The sequence below is a fragment of the Antrostomus carolinensis genome, unplaced genomic scaffold (assembly GCF_000700745.2).
Source record: "Antrostomus carolinensis isolate BGI_N321 unplaced genomic scaffold, ASM70074v2 Scaffold56250, whole genome shotgun sequence".
In the NCBI taxonomy this organism is placed as follows: Eukaryota; Metazoa; Chordata; class Aves; order Caprimulgiformes; family Caprimulgidae; genus Antrostomus; species Antrostomus carolinensis.
In genome coordinates this window covers 1-19,880 of record NW_010291744.1, presented here as the reverse complement: position 1 = coordinate 19,880, position 19,880 = coordinate 1, and the positions used below count along the sequence as shown (strand labels likewise).

Here is a 19,880-nt window from a genome sequence, read left to right as displayed (position 1 = left end):
TCCCGTTGCTGTGAGGTCCTCTGAGGACACATCGTGGTATGTGGGCTTTGCACTCGGTGGTGAAGCCCCCGCCGCCGTCGGTAGGACCCAGTTTTCTCCCAAACCCTTCCAGCTCTAGACGTGAATTGATTCAGATGTCCGTGGCATGAGCGCTGCCGCATATCGGAATCCTTGCCATGATTTCTTGGCGTCTGACTGTCATAGATTGACAGAAGACGGTTAGATTGGTCAGTACTGCAGAGCCACTGCTGTCCGGGTTGCCGTACCACATCTCAGAACATGCTTGAGTTTTTTTAAATAACATTATGTTCTTGTAAATTGTAACAAGGCAGATATATGAGGAATTAGATTTCATGACTGAAGACAGTTAATGTAAATTCCATTTTGCTTTAATCAATATTCAGCAGTAGAGCAAGGAAATAATTGACACAAAGCTTCTGGACAGCACACTGATTAGTTTCTGTATGCTTTAAATGGCTTGAATTTCTTTCTTATATAGCAAAAAGTCCTGCTGATGGTACTCCAAGAAGACCTGTTTTATCTGTCAGTGCAAGAAAACTTAAAGATAATGCAGCAGACTGGCATAATTTAATGATGAAATGGGAGAGACTGAATGATAATGGATTTACTACAGCAAACAAAATAGTCAACATGAAGATCAGTGAGCAGTAAGTATAGTAATAACACGTACAAGTAAAGACAGCATAAAGATTGTCTTTATTGAGAAATTAAGCTGTTTTCTTCACTAGAAAGTTATTTTTGTAGATGAGGAAAGAACACGTCCCAGTGGATAAGCTAAGTCTTAGATCAAACTCAGCAGTTGCACTTTTTGGTTACATGAACTATTTACATTCAAGTAATGTCTCAGAGGTTATAATAATCTCATAAAGTAATTATATTTGCAAGAAATGGAAAAAATTTGTTACACATAGTCCAGCATAGCAGATCTTAAAAATACTTGTATAATGTACAAAGTTAGAATCTAATCCTATAGGTCTCAGCCCATGTGAGTTCCCTTGCTTTCTTGCATGTTTACACTGTGGCCAGTATTACCAAATTTCACTGAAGTCAAAAGTTCAGCAGATTTTAAGAAAGAATCAGTGATTTATATAGACAAAAAGTTGTAACAGTGATGCTTTAAAAAAAAAACCCCACAAAACCAAACAACAAAAAAACCCCCACTTTGGTAGAGCTGTTATCTCCATGCTGTAAAGAAAAACCTATAACTAACAAGATTTTAAGAAGAAACTTCTCCAGAGTCCTGACAGCTGAACACGGTTTGTCTGACAGTGTTCTGACAGGTACAAGCTCAGGGATATTTTGCTGTAATGGTGTCAGATGTTGCTTTCACCCTCTAGCAACTCCCTCTTGCTTGTCCAAGTTTACAGCTTCTGTGGGAAAGTCAGCAAGACAGGATAAGGGTCTGCACATTCGCGGCTCCGGGCTCACAGTGATATGTCTTAGCTTAAATCGTGCATGGAGGTGAGTTTGTGATGAGGCACTAGATTGTCGGATGAAGCCTGGGCATGTCTTGTCCATTACGAGAGAATAGCCTCCAACACACAGGCAAGGTAAAGTGGGAAGAGGTGTTATTTTAACACCTGCAGCTGTTTTTTCAAGCACATGCTCTAAGGTAGAGTAATTCTCTATTCCTCCGAAGATTATGATACCAGCCACAATTGCTCACACGGCTGGTTCTCTTACTGTTTTTACGTAGGTATTCTCATAAACGGCCTGTAAGAGAGAGTTTTTGTAGGATCAGACCACATGGATTTTAGATCTGCACAGCTGAAGTAAATCTATATGGAGTTGTTTACTCTGCCTTATGTTTCTATTTTAGATTTCAAGACAACAAACTGGAGATAGCATGTGATAACAGTACCACAGAATCTGAAAAGCCAGCTCCAAAATACAATGAAGAACTGGACAATTGCTGTGCAGAATTACATGAAACCTTGAAGCATATGGTAATGTTTATTCTTCAGTCTTGGTCAATATGAATGAATTCCACGTGTGTTCCAGTATGACATAAAGAAATATTTGTTGTAAACAGCAAATTGGGATTTCTATTCATAGGTCTTTGACTTCAAACCTAAATTATTATAAATCCAGTGTGCACCATTTATTTGCTTGATTAGTAAATCTGACAGTTGGTTTGACATCTGCCCTCTCCTTATCATTCTACTCCTCCCTTTATAAAGTGATCTTCTGAAAATAAGTTGTACAAGAAATGCATTCTGAAACTGCACTTGTTTACTCATCCTAAATATTCCCTCTGTTTAGAACAAAACAAACAACAAAGCATAAAGGAATGCTTTACCTGCCATCATATCCTTGCAGCTGTCTTTGATCAGACGTAATACAGTTATATTTTTAGTCTGACTACCTGCATTTTCTGAGCAGAACTCCTTCTCTAGAGAGTAGAGTAAGATAATTATTATGTAACCCACCTTTTTTTCTGGATACTTTGCTAGGAATTAATGTCACCTGTCAGTTTGACAGGAGACAAAAAGATTATTTTTTGCCTGATACTGTAATTTAAAATTCCTATTAAAAATAACTTTTACAGCCTTCTGCCATAGTAGAGGCCCATTAAAAAGATGATAAATCTGTTTTTTTGTATAGATAGGGTACTAGTCCAGTATTTAAAATAAACAGGAAAGTAGGTAGATTTTCCTCAAATTTTGTTCTGTGGGAAAAAGTAATGGTAATTTGGGGTTTTTTTCTTTTTTTTTGTCCATGAGGTAGTTTTGTATTCAGACTACCAAGTGTGTTGAAGTGTGTTGCTGCAATTTTTTGTTACTCCTGAGTAACAGGATTCTAAACTGCCAGTGTTAGTTTGGGTACTAAACAGAGCTACTGCAGACATATTTTATTTTTCATTACTTAAGAGCCTGTAGCAGATTACAAGTTTATAGAACTATCTGTATTTTAGATTCCTGGCTTAAAGAAACTCCCTGCAAGCTCCATTTTGTTGTAAATATTAGTCCCCATCAGTAACGCACAAAGTCAAGCGCACATGAAGGAAGTGGATGGAATGGCCTGTTTTTCAAAGCAAGCTGTTAAATCAGCCTAGATATATTGTCAGGCATAGCCTGAGCTGCTTTTCTCACCTGCCACTGATCTTTTGAAATCAAATTTAAGTAATCTTGACATAGTAATGTAAGAAAGCATGTGTTTATACGGCTTGTGCCATACTTATTCGCAGACAATTTGATGTTTTTCCCCAATACTAAATTGCTATAGGAAAAACCCAGAGAGAGGTGAAAAAATGAGAGCGCACTTTAATATATTTCTACATGGGGGAAACAAAAGAACTATGCAAAATCTGAGTCAGTAAGTCACAGCTGCAGTGTATCTCATATTAAATCTGTATATAAACTCCAGCCTTGATTCCTGTCTAGAATTAAAAGAAAAAAAGTTAGAAATGTTAAGACTAAATAATCTTCAGAAATAGTGTGTTTTAAAAGAATGTTTAACATTGTAGTAGCCTAATGTTCCTGAGATGTTAATTAACAATACGTGTTCATCATTTTCAGACAAAAATACATCTGAAAATGGAAAAGCTTACTTCGACTACTAAAGCAATCTGTGACTTGGAAACATTCCACCATGGAGCTGGGAATTGCACACCACCCTTCTTTCATACATGGCCCACACCATACTTCTGTAAGTAAAGTATTGATTATCTCAGCTAATTGCATTGTGCCATTGATGTCATCTAATTTAGGACTGAAAAATAAACCCTTTTATCTGGATGTCTTGCCTTAGAGAGAGAGAGTGTATCTGTCTCCTTTATAATTGACTAATCAATAAACACATGAATGCACCACTTGGCTTAGGGTTACTGCTGATGACTGCCTGTATGAATTGCCAAGCGTTGTCTGACGTGCAACAATACAGCATAAAACTAAGCTTGTCAGCAGCTCACAGTGTCCAAGCTGCAACAGTCACACCCTTTGTAGGAAGAGACGTGTTTGCAACTTGGTAGTGTTAAACCATGGGCTTAACTGGCTTGACTTGTTACTTGACAGTGAAAGGAAATCCTTAAATCAAAGAGCAAGCTATACCTCAATTAATTCTCAGGCAGCCAAAGAAAAATACTTCTGATCTCAGTGTCAGTCAAGACAAGTAAATAAAAGTTCAGTTACTGTCTACTGTTAATATCAATCCTTTTAGCATTTGCCTCATGGCAAAAGGTGCTGCCTCCCAACTGCTATTACTGCAGTTTTAAAACTGTTTGAATTCAAGAGAAGCCTGTTTGTGTGCAAACCAACCGCCCTCTTTGTAAAGCGAGAGTCAGATCTTCGTGAAGCCCTGCTTCTTACTTTGCTACCACAAATTAGCAGGAATCTTATGTATTAGTTTCTGCCAGCTTAAAAGGGTAAGAATGACAAAGACAACTGCTGTCAAAACGCTCGTTGTGACTGAATCATTTAGTCCACTCTCTACTCTATGAAAGACTAAATCTTCCTGAGGGTGGTGATAGTTCAGGCTAAGTTAGAAACACAAGATCGGTCTCTCTTTAAAAATAATTAGTGTGGTTATTTTTTAGAAAGTCAAACAATTAAAGATTATTACATAAATATATTTTAACCTCCCTACCAGTATTACTAACATAACTAGGAACAATATTAGTTTTTACATTACACACTTGAGTTTTGATCTGTTGTTTAGTTTTACTGTTATTTTTCACTGTTGGTATCACTTATTGGTGATCATGCATTGCTAACATGCCTGACAGCATGTGAAGACATCCTTTAGATTACCTAAAACCAACAGTGACTCTAAAATGTGACACTTGTATTTCAAGATAGCATTACCAAATTTTAAAATCAAATTTCAGTTATTTGAAAGAATAGCTATAATTGGTAATTTTACACTGGATCCTGAGAATCAAGACCACTGCTTCTTCTAGAATTAAAAGGGGGTTCATGTCAAAAGCACAACTGTATGAAATATATCCAAAAGCTGAGGAAATTGTTTAGTGTTTTATATTCTAGTGTACAAACATTATTAATGCTGTGAAAAACAAGATATGTAAATATGGGGAATAGCTTATGTAAGGTAGGGTTTTTTTAATGATCAACATATTACAAGTATAGTTTAACTTTCAGAGAATTGCTTAAATGTTCTGGTCAATGTGCTTGTCTTTTCAATCCATTTCAGATGAGGTTTCTTTGAAGCTCTCTGAAATGTACAAGAAGGAACTACAACTCAAGCAAACAATTGTACAAGACATTGCTCATTCTGCTGACCAGGATCTGATGATGGTCTATTTATCATCATGGTTATACCAGCCTTACATTGAGAATAGCAGCAAACTACTACTTGAAGCCATGCTGCTGGAAACAGGACACAGGCAGTGCTAGAATTCCAAATGTTACATGGCTTCCTTCTAATGATGCTTACATAAAACTGAAATGGCAAATTGCAGGGCTTACCAAGTAAGTTGGATTTTTGTAAAACTTATTAAAAATATTTTTCTCTATTTGTATTTATTATTTTGTCTCAGCTGATACTCCTGTTTCTGCATAGGGACAATCTGGTTTTGGTTGCTTTGTCCATTTAAGTGCAATAGAGAGGCTACAGGTAAGAGGCTAAGTGCCCTATAATCAGAAAGAGGTAAACACTGCTTAGTGGTCTGGGAGGGATTCAGTGCACAGACACCTACAGCAAAGAATGTAACTACTTTCCAAGTCATGACAGTCTGAAATACCTACATTGTCCCTTTCACCAGAGAAATTCAGCACTTCTTGATCTTTCGTGGGGTTTTTTTTTGCATTACTTAACAGGTCTAGTGCTTTTGTCCTTGCTTTAAAAATGAGGAAAAGGAAAGGAAAGCACAAAAGGCAGGATCCAAAAGGATCCACACAGTTTGGTATGTGGTCCTGAAAAGCTGTCACAGACACTAGAGTAAATTTTGTTTTGGTTTTGATTATAGTGTGATTAGATACATCACTCTTGAAAAGTGATCCAAGCCTGAACTAGGACATTGGGAAGGTTTAGTACAACTCAACATCCCTCAGTCATTATGTGGAAAGTTCTTGTCTCTTTTAATTCATTGTAATTTTTTTCCTTTTAGAGATGTTTCATGAAAGCATCTGTTGAATAAAAACAAGACCTGCTTCAGTCATGTCCTTATCCCGTATTGTTTGCTTCCTATCATAGTGCTCAGCGAGTTCTTCCTTGGATTACTGTTTCTGATGTCACGTGGGCTTGGTTTAAAGCTGTGCCCCTTCTGTATTTTTGGTTAGCAATTTACATGACAAGAATCAGTGTCTCAAATTCTCGCTTTTCTTTGTCACCCTGCTTCCTTGGAAGAGTAGAGTTGTGTGTTCAGGAGAAACAGTTAATGCAGAAGGTCAATGCTGAAGTGGAATTCAATGCCCTTATTGGTTTTTCACTCCTAAAGATGTAATAATCCTTGTGGCATATGTACCTTTATGTCAGAACCTGCTATTGCAGATTAGCACTTTTCATTAAAGCATACTACCCTGTGGAAACTACGCAGCTGTATCAGCGAACTTGTAGTGAAATCCCTAACTTGTAGTGGATTTAGGCCTTATGTTTACTTCATTATTAATAATCAAAATTTCTCCCACTTACTGGTTGCCTGTATGACCTGCTTCTATACAAACTGGTCATGCAGATTTCCTATTTCACACAATTAGGTAGTGTTTCTAAGTGCTGTTGACTCCTTGGTGTGCCCTGACAGATGTTTACCCTTGATTCTCCTTGAAACAACTATTTGAACTAAAAGACAGTGACACGAAATGCACACTGCAATGAAATGACCATACTAGCTGTAGTTTGACACTAGGAAAATCTAATTAAACCAGGGAGAGATTCTGGAACAGATTTCTGATAGGAAAAGTAGGGTCAATTACTTAACTAGTTCCAAGGTGAAAGCCCATAAGCTTGGTACGGTAAATACCCGAGTTTCCTGCAATAACGGGACAGACACACATGAATTGGAAAAGTTTCCTCGACATGTTGCTCTGTTCAACAATGTGTTTTTTTCTGAGAGCCTAATAGTTTTCTATTCTTACCTCAAATTTCTAGGGTCTAAAAAGAAATTCTGCTGTAGCTCCAGGAAAATGCAATCAGTTATGAATAGCTTTGTTGGGTTTTATTATTTTTCTGTGCGAGTGTTCCCACTAGTTTAACAGCCACCTTAATTTATCTGGGTAGGGACAGACCCTTGTCACTATGGAAACACCTTCATACTTGAAAAATATTTTCCAAGGAGAAAAGGGTGGTTCACTTATAGAATTGTTCTTTTAAGATGAGAGTAGGTGTATTTTATTTCCCAGCATGTGCAAATCAATAGGGAAGGCAGAATTGAAGCAGATTTTCCATTTTCTGCACAGGTGGAAATTATGATTTGTTCTTGTTTCTTGGAGGAAATAAGCTCTTCAGGAAGGAGTCTTCCTATTCACAGGCCCCCTCACTCATTGACCGCTATGGGACGCAGGAAGATTACTGCAAAATCACTGCAGAGCTATTTTGCCATTATAGCTTTAAGCAGTTGATTGTTATATTTGAAGCCCTCAGATGTAGTTATTAGTCAGTACAAAAGAGCATAATAAAGAATTGCTCACTGCAATCAAAGACTTGGAAAGACCAGCAGACCCTTCCTCTGTATGGTGTCTTTATTTATAAGGTAGGTCTGTATCCTGACTATTATTACTACCTCCTAAAAAAAGATGAGAAAAAACCCAGAACAAAAACTACACCATAAAACCCAACCAGCAGACAGGAGCTCACAAACGTCTGATGACATCCTTCACACCCACACATAAAATGCAGGCTTTTGGTTAATTAAATTAATCTTCTTAGGCAACCAAGAAAAAAAAAAAAAAAGGGCAACAAATCAACCAACCAAAACCAACTATGTTAAAGAGATAGAGTAGAGCAGATTGTTTCATCTCTAAATTATCCTCTCATTTAGATTCAATTTTACTGCAAGTTTTTCCTCAGGAACAAGACTTTGAAAAATCCATGTTCATACTTGATTTAAGAACAGTCCTTTTAGCTGATTTGTCCAGATATCTCAGTAGCCTCATACTTAGCAATTGATTTTACACATATTTTAAAGGTATGTACGTCAGCAGGTTTCAGTAATGTCTATAATAGTTCATGAACAAAATTGAGGTACTGGTCACTTAAAAGCCGTTTCTTCACCTGCGAGGCTTCCTGAAAAGAACAGAGGGCCTTGGACAAGAAGCTGCTAGGAGGTCTCCACAGAAATATCATCCAAGCAACATACTGAAAGTATGACAAGAATACAAGGTAGCAGTAGATAAGTAATTTGGTATTAAGAAAGAGCCTTGCCATTAAGAAAGAGCGATTTTTAAAGGTGTGGCTGAACATTAGACAAGCATACTTAAAAAAACACTTCCAGCAGTTCAGTACAAATCAGACCTTGTTTGAGACTATTTTTGTTTCTAACTCAGTGGATGCTTATTTAAGTAAGGATCAGCTAGGCTGTCACATTGTTCCCAGAATGCACAAGTGTGGATGATATTTAAAAATTCCTTATTTCCAGGGAGATTTATGCACATCAAGTTAAGATGCTCATGAATATTCAAGCTAGCTTTAAGAAAGTGCAATACCAGTGTGTTTTGTAACCTCAACAACACAGAAAACACGTATTTTTAATATTGTTTTTTAATTTTACCCATATACAGCTTGCCAGTACACAGCACATCACTGCTGGACAGCAGTACAACTTACTGCATTTTTAGATGGCTAGAGAGAAAAGGAATTATGTAACAAAAGGGAATAGTGCAACAGTTTAAGGGTTGACAGACTTCCACTTTCCACCCACCCCCAACATATAAAGCAAATAGAACAATGTTAATTCTATAATTTTTGGTTGCAATGCTGCTAGATTTGTATAAACATAAGTTATAAAAAGTACAGGGCATAGAAACAGTTTACAAATAAGTTAAATTTCAATATTTCAGTATTCACATTAGAAAAATATACATTTTATAGAGTCAGTCTTTTCCAGAAGAAAGCATATACAGTTTCCTAATTTATGGCTCCAATTCACTTTGCGAGATCAAAATATCTTCACTTTGGCCATCTGCTTCCATTGCCAGTAGTGCTTCCACGGTCTCCAAAGGTATCCCCTCGGGTGTGCGAATGTGCATTGTAGTACCACTGGAATCGGTGACAATAACGATGCCTTCTGCCTGAGACAAAACAGCAGTGTCTGGGTGAGACAGGATAAGCCCATCTGAAGTCTGAATAAAAATCTGTTCATGTCCCTGAGACAAAAATTCATGGCTCTCATCAGTAATCTCAAAGGCTACAGTTTCATCTACAGTAACAGTATTCTCCAGCTCATGCTGTTCCTCTGTCCCACAAGAAAACTGATTCACATTTTCAAAGGAGTTTTCATGGTTCACATGAGCAGAGAGGGAGGTTTCCTGGACAGGGTTCTGGTACAACTCAGTCTGAGCGCTGTGTGGGTAGTTGATTGGCACAATGTTTGTTGAAAAAACTTTTTCAAGTTCCTGCACCTCATCAGTCACAACGGCATTATGAAGTTGTTCAGAATGTTCTTCAATAGCAAAACTCTGGTTTTCTTCTTGCAGTTTCTGGTATTTTTGATTGTGACCATTTTCTTCACTGGTTGCTAAGTTAGTGCTCTGACTGGCCATTCCATTCTCTGACACAGAGTTGCAAAGTTCAGCAGCTGACAGTCCACCTGGTGTATTCTCACTCACAAAGTGTGCTTGAACTAATTCAGGTGAGCCATCTACTTCTACAGGCAACACAACTTCAGTATCTAGCAGAGATGCCTCACCTGCCATGTCTGGTCCCTGTATGTTCACAGGTTGGGAACACTCTATCCTCATTTTCACAGTCTGGGAGAAGGTACCTGAATTTTCAGCATTAAATCTAACTCCTGAATCAGCAGGTGAATTATGTTCCTCTGCTGTTGGTAACCTACTTCCAGTTGTGCAGCAAGTGATGTATCTATCTTCTGAAAGTAGGATTTCTCCATTTAATGGATTAAAACCTGAAAAGGTAAAAGAAATTTCATTTTGTTGGGCCATTTAATACTGCATGTCCAAAAAAAATATTTTTCAGCAATAATTTTGGAGGAAAAGCTAGACTACTTCCCTGCTTTCTTCCCCAAAATTAGCAAACCTGAAGCACCTTACAAGAGTTTCACAGCACTTCCCAGTGAGAAAGCCAGTATAAAAATACTTAAGGAATTTTTGGATAGTGAAATTTTATTGAATATTTCCATACCAAGGGACCTTACGTTAGAAGCAGCATTTTTCTGTTAATCCTGAAAAGTCACACTGAAAGTCAAACTCAATTTTTTCCATCTGGTATAAAGCCAGTAACGTTAAAGAATATGCCAGGCACAACATTGTCAGCCGCTCATCCCCATTACCATTAGTAAACTGACGGAAGCATTTAAACTTCAGAAAATTTTTCTTGATAATCAAGCTCATCCTGGACTCAGACATGTCATGAAGATACTATGAATCTAATGAGCAATGCTAACAGCCCCAGGAACACTTTCATCCTGTGACAGAAAAGGTGAAAACCACTAGAAATTCAGTGTGTTTTACCAGTTATTTGGTCTGGACCAAGAGCCAGGTCACAAACCCAGTAGGTAGTTGAACAATAATTACTAAGCTGTAGAAGGGACCATTTTTAACTTTTTGTACTGTAGACTAGAAAAAGCTCTACCAGCAGGTGCAAGTGAAACAGAATTTAAAACTCATAGGCCATAAGAAAATCATAATACAAGAAATAAGCATGATCATGCAGAGAGCCTTGCCCAGAAAGAAAAATAAACTAAGGGGGAAAACAAAAAAACAACCATTGACAGAAAGAGGCGCAGAGGACAAAAGCAAAGCAGCTTACAGGAACACCAGCAAAAGACACTGACAAAGCAAGAGGACATAGGGATATACACATCTTACTAGAGATGGGTAAGGGCTGGAATCTTTCACCACAGTGATCATAATGCCCCTCAATTACTGCAACACTTTCACATAAAAGATCAGTGTAGTTTTGGGAGCTCACAGGTGAGAGCCCATCTCGCTTTCCTTTCTAATCCACTGTTACCCTGCCAGCTGAGGGGCAGGGGGAATGGAGACAAGGGATAAAAAGGCAGGCAACCACCCAAAGACTGTGGTGTGAAATGGTGCCACGATTCCAACCTTCAGGTCCAACATCTTCCCTAGGATACAGGACAGCCTGCACCAGATCTCCCCTCCCCCAGGATCCACAACACTCTGATGATTCTCAGCAGCCTGCTGGGGCAAAGAGGAAGGACAGGCACACTGCTTCCTCTTCCTCTGCTCTCCCACTGCTCACACAAAGGTCATGCACCATCTCTGCTATACGGGACAGGGCAGGCAGGAAGCACTGAGGAAGCAGAGTAGAGGACAGTACTGTTCCCATAGTACTGCAGTAGTACCAGTATCTGGATTATCATGCATCCAAAAACTGAGCTACTGCCGTGGTCTGCATCATCCATAACTTCCCTCCCCCCATAAGGCCTTTCCAGTTAAACAGCTGCTTTTGAAGGACCTGGGAAGCAAGTTAAGAAATGAAACCTTAAGATAAAAAACACAGTAGCTTGAAAAACAAAGAGATTGGTTCAGCTCCTCCGCAAACAGAACAGAACTGGAAAATCTGAAGAAGTTACCATCTTTTTCAAGCAGTGTACACAAATTCCCACTCTTTTCTTTCACTTCATCTTGATTGGCATAAGCATGATTCACATTCTCCACTACATCTTCTAACTTGGTCCTTTTGGCTGATGGCAACAGTTGCTCCCTTGAGCTCTGTCAATACAAGAGATAATTAACTGGCTGCCACTGTTAACAGCTGACAATATTGGAAAAGATCACAAACTAACTGTGGGCATCTCATGGCAGTGAACTGATGCTCTCCTTAAAAACAGGATTTTACACTAAAGGTCTTCCTAAAAGGCAAGGATTTAAATATAGGCCTCACACTTCACCAAATGCCACTGATTACTTTTGATATTTCGTTGAAATAATCTGCCTTTGCTTCAACATCAAAGCTTCTCTCTGAGCCTTTGTGATGAGCTGTATGGCACGAAACCTGCTGTAAGCTCTCTCTCCAACTTCAGTAAAGGGCTGTGAACAGCCTGCCCAGCACTGTTTGGTAATGAAGACTGATCAAGTCTTTAAATTTAACCACAGGCAGATAACTGAAAAGCACTAGTCTCATTTATCCATTACCAGAAACAACTCTGGATTAAATAAAAAGTAGAACAGTTAAGAGGTCAGATCATAGAGATGTGACTCTCAAGAAGAGAAAACACAGCTCCCTTCTACAGCTGTAAACAGACTAAATCTGCTCAACTGACTTGTCAGAAAGACAGGAACTGTTTCAATGCACCTCTACCACCACCAATTTGCAGAGCAACCACTTCTCCACCGTCTAAGCCTGCTGTAGGTTAGTCCATTTACTCCAACACAAGTTACTAGAATCTGAGGATCCATCTCACTGTGGAGTCCCCATTTACTAGTGCCTAAACAAAATGCTTTCTTCCCTGTATCATGATATTACCTATAAGCCTTTGATAGTCTTTCCTGATTGCTACCAAGTGTCTTCCCAAAGTACATCTTTAGTGTGCTAGTTCATATGCTCTGCTATCATACCACAGTAGACAGGAGTATTTTAAGTATTTCCAAACTCCAAACACCAAGAAAGCCTTACTTTAATACGAGTCAGATAATTACTCCTTACAAATCCATACTAGTATTACCTGTTTTAACAAGTTTTAGTTTTAACAAGTTTTATTTTGTCTTAGTTTCAGTTTTAATTTCCACAAAGGTATTCCATACCTCAGCTAACCGTTTTTGTCCCAGTATCTCCACAGGCACTTGCTCACTAACCATTTTAATTATACATTGTGAACAAGAGTCTACACCTTGTGTCCTTCGCTCTCCAGTGAGTATTTCTGTAATTCCTAGTGATTCAGCAACCTTTAAAAAGTTACAGGAAAAAAAGTCAAAGTTAGCCTCTCTGATCTGAATACATAAATGCTGAAATACTGATTTGTTTTCTTAAACGTGAACTAGAACTACATAAGGTCCAGCCTGGACAATCAATCATCACAGCTCAATGAAGTATTTATAGACTCCCATGTTTTCTACTAGCCTCTGTGTTAATAGAACACAACCTTCATTTGAAGGTGAATATTAAGAGGGAAGAATTAGGAGTACAATGATTATATATAGAATCCACAGCCAGTACTAAGAGCAGAGTTTATTAATAAAGAACACTGTCAAGGCTCTTGATTATTTAAAAAACATTTAAGTCTTCCTGTTTAAGTGGATCTCTTACTTAAGGATTCCACCCCCCCCTCCCATTCCTGTGCTGCATCCTTATGCAGGTGTGCAGCACCTACAGCTTCTCCAGGTCTTTGGTTGTTTTAAAAAAAGAGCACAATTCTATATTGAGAAGGCCCATTAACACTGACGAGAAGCAAGAAAGAGAGACTGCCAGTATCACCCTTACTTGGTGCAACTTCATTTCTCCAAAGAGAAACATCAGTGTTAATTGCCAAATAGCCAGATAAGCATGCAGTAATTCCAGAAAGTTTTTTAGTATGTACAGTGAACATCACGATTTAGTCTGAAAAATGAGTATTAGCCACTGCTAACACTCCATACACAACTTCATTTTGAAAATCAGGATTATTGTAGGTACCAAAATCTTATTTCGACCGTCCCTACTGTGATGTTTCCAGTGTGCTCTCCTGTTAGTAGTTTCAAGTTCAGTGCTGATGAACCTTAATGAGCACATCATTTAGAAAATTTGCTGGAGATAGTATACAAAATAGTGGTTTTGCTACTGGAAACAGAGAAGGGAATACTAAATATATGTTATGTACAAAGGGCTGTTTTATTTTAAGTGAGGGGAACATAGATCAGTTAGGATCCATAAGGATAAACAGATCCACATTAAAAAAAAACCCCAGCAATCAGAAAACCAAACCTACATTGTCTTTCTATATACAGCAGCATAAACAGTGAATCTGAAAAGTCGCTGAAATAATAGTTTGCAGTTTTATTAATGTATTCACTACCTTTCATAATTGTTAGTACGACTGTGAACTGCATAGATGTGTTCAGTTTGTCCTCATTTTGCAATCAAACCACTTATCCCTCTAAATCAAGGCCACTTACATTAAATATAGCTCCCTCCTTCCTAATCAAACATCAAGATGTACTATTATTAGGAGTTAATGCTAAATACACCTTGCAGAAACATGCAGCTTCACACTACCCTAGATATGCAAGACAGATATCGGTGCCCATAGGGGTTTGTTTTGTTTTTTTGGGGGGTTTTAAAAATATTTTTAGTTGTATCTATTGCCATCAACTAGAACTGTACTTTTATTATGGATTTATTTTTCTCTTTGGTTAGTTATTGGACTTTTTACAATAATGTAAATTACAATAATGTAATGTTTTGCTCATCAAAAATCAGATTTTCTTCAAATAACTTTACCAGGTTGACAAAGCTTATTAGAGAAAAATAAAAAAGCAAAGCATCTAAAATAAAGAAAATGAAACAACAAAAAAACCACAGTTCCAAAGAGAGTGCTTTGTTACCTTAGCATCTTTTATTTCAACAGGCTGCTGGCAACTCAACAAATCAGAATTACTGAGGTGATCATAAGCCATTTTCTTTACCATATTATGCAAGTCTTCGAACTCCCTATACACATCTGGGAAGTAAGCTTTGGCTGGATACCCTTTTTCAACCTAGAAATAAGAGGGGAAAAAAAGGGTTTGTTTCCCCCTCCCTGTATTTTAAGAAAGATGGAATCTGTCAGTTTGTTTTGTTCAACGTTTCAAAATAGAAACATTAAAGTCAAAAGATTATGGAACATTCAAAAAATGCCACTGAACCAGGCAGCAAAAAGCAAGAGTTTCCATCAAGAGACCTACCAGAGTTTTGCTTATGTAAGGCTGAAGTGATGTCTAGAACATCTACTTTCTGCACAATTCCAACTCAGGAAATTCAGATACATCTCTAAAGGAATCTTTTTATGTATACTAATGGAAATCTCCCTAAAATAGTTTAACATTTTTACATTAAAAACTCACCTTCATCAACAGAAATTCATATACTGTAACAAGCTTTGTAAGACGTGGGAGAGCCAGCTCCATTAAGTCTTCGTTATCACACTGTTGTATTAGCTGTCAAAAGCCAGAATGAGTTTGTTAGAGCAAAGCAGCCTACAGAGGCTATGCATCACACATTCAGAACATAAAAGTGTCACTACTTTTTTGAAAGATACACTCTATGTTTAATCAGCTTTGAAAACAGATGCAAACATGACACCAAAAGAAGAGATAAATTAGAAAACCTCAAAACAGTTACTACCTATATACAGACAAAACTGAGTCCCACATGTTGCCAACTCACAGAAAACACACAGGAAACGTACAGAAGACTGTGTTAGTTGCATAGATTTTAATCCCCATTCTATCCTCCCCCAAGAGCTTCTTTGTGGTTTGTTTTGTTTCGATGTTGCTTAACTTCAGTTGGGTTTACTTCTTTTTACTGTGTTAGGAGAGATACACAGTAGTAGCTAGTAACTTTCCTTCTCCAGAAAAAGGATAGCAAGAGGACATCTACATGTCAAAAGTCCCTTTCCAGATTGAGTTTCCATTTTCCCTTTGTCTAGTGTTCCAGTAGAAGTATTTTTTCCTTAAAGACAACTTAATGTTTTCTTCTTAGAAGACACCTTGGGCTTTCATCTTGTCAGTAAACAAAGATGTAAAAAAAACAAACAAAAAAAAAAGCAAACCCAATCTTTTTGAAAATTATTCCTTGAAAATAAGTGATAAAAAAAAAAAAAAGGCAGGTGAAGATACTTGTGAAGTAATCGCAGAAGAGAAACCATACCTCTTTTAACCTAGCTTTTCTTCTGAATACACTGTGTTCTGCTGATACACTATTAAGTGACTTTGAAGGGGACTGACCAGGTCTGCTAAGCCTTCCAGAACACCTTGATCTTCCACCCATCCTTGGTCGACCACGACGCTTTGGTCGTCTGGGTCTTCCAGGTCCTTTCAGGGTTGCGGGTCCCCGGTGTCCTGAACTGTTTTCTTGTTCTGCCAACAAGTGTCTGCTTTCTGCAGACTTACAAGTCTGAATTAAGAGAAAGAAAAAAGTATTTAGTCACCATTTTAAACAGTGGTTTGAAGAAGACAATTTTATAACTAATCTATGCAAATAATAAAGACCATATTAAATAAATGCAAAACTGGATACAAGCATAACTACAAAGAAAGTTATGGAATAAATCCAACACATTAGTAAGATTTCTACTTCTGCAACACATATATGCCATTATTTGCAAAGTTAGCATTTTTGATCCACAAAATGTAATACAAAATACAGAGATAAAGGGAATATAATTGAAGAGCTGTTTTATGTCAGTTAAATATTTTTAATATTTTTAAAGTAAAGTATGTCCTCTTCCAATAAAAAGGTTGTAGAAATAAATCTCAACTAGCAGTAAACCACACCCAAAGAAAAATTTGGGCTTCTTTGTAACTATGTCAGAGTATGAAGACTTCATATGAAAGACAAAAACTCTGAACAGCCATGAACAGTGAAAAGCCCAGTAACTAAAAATCAAAATATATTGCCCAGTTTTCACATTTCAAAATCCTTAGTCTTCCCCAAGAACACAGCCAAGAAGTAGCTTCTGTTATAAGACCATCTGGCAAACTCAAGTACACTTTTCTATTTTTAAGTTACCATTGTGATTTCAGTGCAAAATTTTTTTACAGATCAAAGAAGTGATTTTTTTACTGAACACATCTTGTCTTCCCTTCCAAGCTAGAATTTCTAAGCACTTCCCAGTATTTTTTAAGAGAGGAGTTTACAATAGTACTGAGGCATATCCCACTTTTCACAATCAGTACATTTTCATCCCAACATTTAGTAGCTCCCTACTATTCTAGTGATTAGGAAAGCTCTAAAAAGGACAAATTTATGTCAGTTCTATCCAGAGATTAAATTACTAGATTAATTCTAAATATAACATAAGACTAAATTGAGCATGGGGATCTTGATTGCCTTCTCATCTGTATCAGTGTACTAGCTTTAATAATCCCACTATTCTTTCTAGAAAGTATTTACCTGGTCAAAAACTGATCTGTTTTTCCAAAGATTTTAGAAGAGTGTAAAGGATGGGGGAGGTTTGTTTGCTGCATTGGCATCTTAAGCTGTAAATTTTCATGTTTCTGAGAACAACTTCACATTTACAAATAAAACCAGTAACTGTGACGCTGCTACATCTAAGTGTATTTTTTCCTAGACAGCAACTGTATCAGCTCTTGCTGCAAGATGTTAGAGTCATTTTAAAGTTAAAAGAGAAGCTTTACTTTGAAGAGACCAGCTTAAAACACCACAGAAAAAAATCTGCAGCTAAAGTGGCTTCCAGGCCAAAGACTCAAGTTTCACCAAAGTGTTTGGTTTGCAGGGGCAGCACTTAGAAAATGTGCTCTAGGAAAAGTTGCGGTCCACTGCTGGATTCCAAACAAGTGTCATCACAGAAGAGAAAAAAAAAAAACAATTAAAAAAAAAAAAATCTCTATTTCAGTAACAGAAACTGATAGAGCAAATGATGTCTTGCTATCTACCACGCTAAAGGTTGTAACTGAACAACGCAGCATTCGTATCCAAATGCAAAGAATGCTGTTTGTGCAGGAAAAAAGTTTTCAAGCTGAAAACCTTTTCTGTAAGTCAGAAAACCAGTAACCAATGCACACTCAGTGAACATTTTGTTTTATGTGTCTGTGCAAGAATACTATTCCTGCAACATTGCAGGAGACAATAATTTGATTTTTAGAACACAGTACAAGACTTCTACATTTTACTAATTACGTGCCCTACTGAACTGACGTGTTTAAATCCCTACCTTCAGTCTTTAAAAAAATACACTCTTGTCAACAGGAACTCAGGTGAATGAGTACAGTATGCAGCTACAACACCACCATTCCACTTTCTACAGAAGTGACAGTTTATTTAAGTAACACACTTTACCTGTTCTCCAGCCTTTGAATCAACAGTTTCTTCCAGGTTGGTAGCTAGTGCATTTTCATTATTTAAAGTGACAGTAACTGAATTCAAATGTGCTGGACTCATCGTTTCCTCTCTTATTCCACAGGCGTTGTCAACAAATATGCTTCCATTAGGCTCATTTAAAGGTATTTTTTGAGGTGAAGATTCCAGCTGTCCATGGCCTGGGTTAAGTTTATAATGTCTTGCTAATCCTCCTTTTCCTATATAGGATTTTTCACAAGTCTGACATTTAAACATTTTGGGTTTCAGATTGTAATTTGAAGAACTGAATAATGCATCCTTTCCTTTCACCTTTCCTTCTTCATCATCTTCTATACTCAGCTCAGAATAGTCATCAGAATCAGACTGATGACCATCAGCCAAATCCTCCATTTTAATGAATTTATAATCTTTAGCTTTGTATATGGGGGGACGGGAAATCCGTCCAGAACGAGTTTTCACTTTCAAGGATTTTTTCAACTTGTCATCCTTTCGTTTTTTTTCAAGGCATGGTATCAGAGTATTTGCTGAACTGGCTGCAACCATGGCAGCAAGATTTGGAGACCTTGTAGCTGATACTGTGGCACATGCAGCTTTCTGTCCATTTAGCATCTTAGATGTGGGAATCTTGTTCACAGACATTGATCCATGAGATGGTAAAGGTCTCTGCATAAGCAACTTAACTGGAGACTCGGAAGAACTATGCAGGAATAACTGCTGCTGCTGTTCAGCTCCTGTAACAGGCTGTATCCTAATTATCTGGGGATTAATAATGCCAAGTCCTGGTACGCTAGAATGTCTACCAACCGACTGACTCAGCATTATAGTTTTGGACTGGATTGGTGCCAATGATGGCATTGGCCTTTCAGTTTCCTTCATCTGTCCTGGCTGAACTTGGACACAAATGGCTTCCAGCTGCTTTTGTGGAAAAAAGGAAGAGTTGAGATTACACAAATACAGTATTTATAAATAAGGACAGTACTTATCAAGAAGGTACACACATGCCCTTAAAGCAAAGCACAAAGAAAACAATGCACACAATTAGTTTTCCATTTTAATGCATCAAAGCACAGATTTAACATCAAAGCACAGATTCCCTTCCTTCAAGCTACAGCCTCTCCTGCACATTTACTGATGGGACTGCTGTTCAACTAAAGCATGTAAAGTTTGCTCTTAGGCCATGTCACAGCTTTGTTTCCTGCTAGCAGGCTTGTTCTGGAATAGCAGAGTCAATGCCATCACGAAGGACTATTCATAACCTTCATCAAACCACCTACAGTCTGCTAAATGACACAGGCCAAATACAAGACCCAGGACATATTGTAGTAAGTGCTCAGTTAAAAAAAGTTTTGTGATGCGGATTAAAAGGAGCTATGGCTTCATCTCCCTCACAGTCTCTCCTCCTCATCCAAATTTCTGCCTCAGCTCGAACCAATCACTTGACAACCCCTGCACCCCAAAAACCCGTGGCTGAGAGCCCAGGCACTGTCACCCCCTGTAAGAGGGGCACACATGATCTCCCTGTGCACTACCGCTTAACCACCATCAAACAGCTCTCCTAAGCTCCTTCAGCTGCACGTGTAGTTCAGCCGAAACCCTGACCACGTTTAGAGCCGTGCCTTTCAGCTGCAAGGCTCGAGTCTACACCCAAGGGCAGGTGTGGTTGAGGAGGAAGGAAAAAGAGTAAATTGAAAAGCATTAAAACTCCCCTGAGACCTGCCCGCGGCGGTGGATTTCATCACCAGGACGGCGCCGCAGGCTCCCTCCCTCCC

The 19,880-nt window shown here is 38.0% G+C and overlaps 2 protein-coding genes across 2 annotated transcripts; one reads left to right on the top strand and one right to left on the bottom strand.

The window, feature by feature from the left end:
• The first annotated feature begins 145 nt into the window (after positions 1-145).
• CINP (cyclin dependent kinase 2 interacting protein) lies at positions 146-5,504 on the top strand. Its single transcript, XM_010176694.1, has 5 exons — positions 146-218; positions 500-668; positions 1,841-1,967; positions 3,540-3,669; positions 5,170-5,504. Exons 1-5 carry the CDS (start codon positions 146-148, stop codon positions 5,370-5,372), a joined length of 702 nt encoding a protein of 233 aa, XP_010174996.1. The 3' UTR covers positions 5,373-5,504.
• A 3,156-nt stretch (positions 5,505-8,660) lies between these two features.
• Positions 8,661-19,029, bottom strand: ZNF839 (zinc finger protein 839). The gene is made up of 7 exons (XM_010176693.2): positions 18,091-19,029; positions 15,940-16,185; positions 15,135-15,227; positions 14,637-14,789; positions 12,861-13,001; positions 11,690-11,828; positions 8,661-10,036 (listed from the first exon to the last, which is right to left on the bottom strand). The coding sequence occupies exons 1-7, from the start codon at positions 18,985-18,987 to the stop codon at positions 9,045-9,047; spliced, it is 2,661 nt and encodes an 886-aa protein (XP_010174995.1). The 5' UTR covers positions 18,988-19,029; the 3' UTR covers positions 8,661-9,044.
• Between the last annotated feature and the right edge of the window lie 851 nt (positions 19,030-19,880).

Excerpts from the sequence above, each read along its gene's own strand:
- CINP (XM_010176694.1), top strand. The coding sequence starts at position 146 with ATGAGCGCTGCCGCATATCGGAATCCTTGCCATGATTTCTTGGCGTCT. Across the intron at positions 219-499 it reads TCATAGATTGACAGAAGACG|CAAAAAGTCCTGCTGATGGT; the intron begins GTTAGATTGGTC and ends TTTCTTATATAG. Across the intron at positions 3,670-5,169 it reads ATGGCCCACACCATACTTCT|ATGAGGTTTCTTTGAAGCTC; the intron begins GTAAGTAAAGTA and ends AATCCATTTCAG.
- ZNF839 (XM_010176693.2), bottom strand. The coding sequence starts at position 18,987 with ATGAAGGAAACTGAAAGGCCAATGCCATCATTGGCACCAATCCAGTCC. Across the intron at positions 15,228-15,939 it reads GAAAAGCTAGGTTAAAAGAG|CTAATACAACAGTGTGATAA; the intron begins GTATGGTTTCTC and ends GGCTTTTGACAG. Across the intron at positions 11,829-12,860 it reads GACAAAAACGGTTAGCTGAG|AGCTCAAGGGAGCAACTGTT; the intron begins GTATGGAATACC and ends TTGTATTGACAG.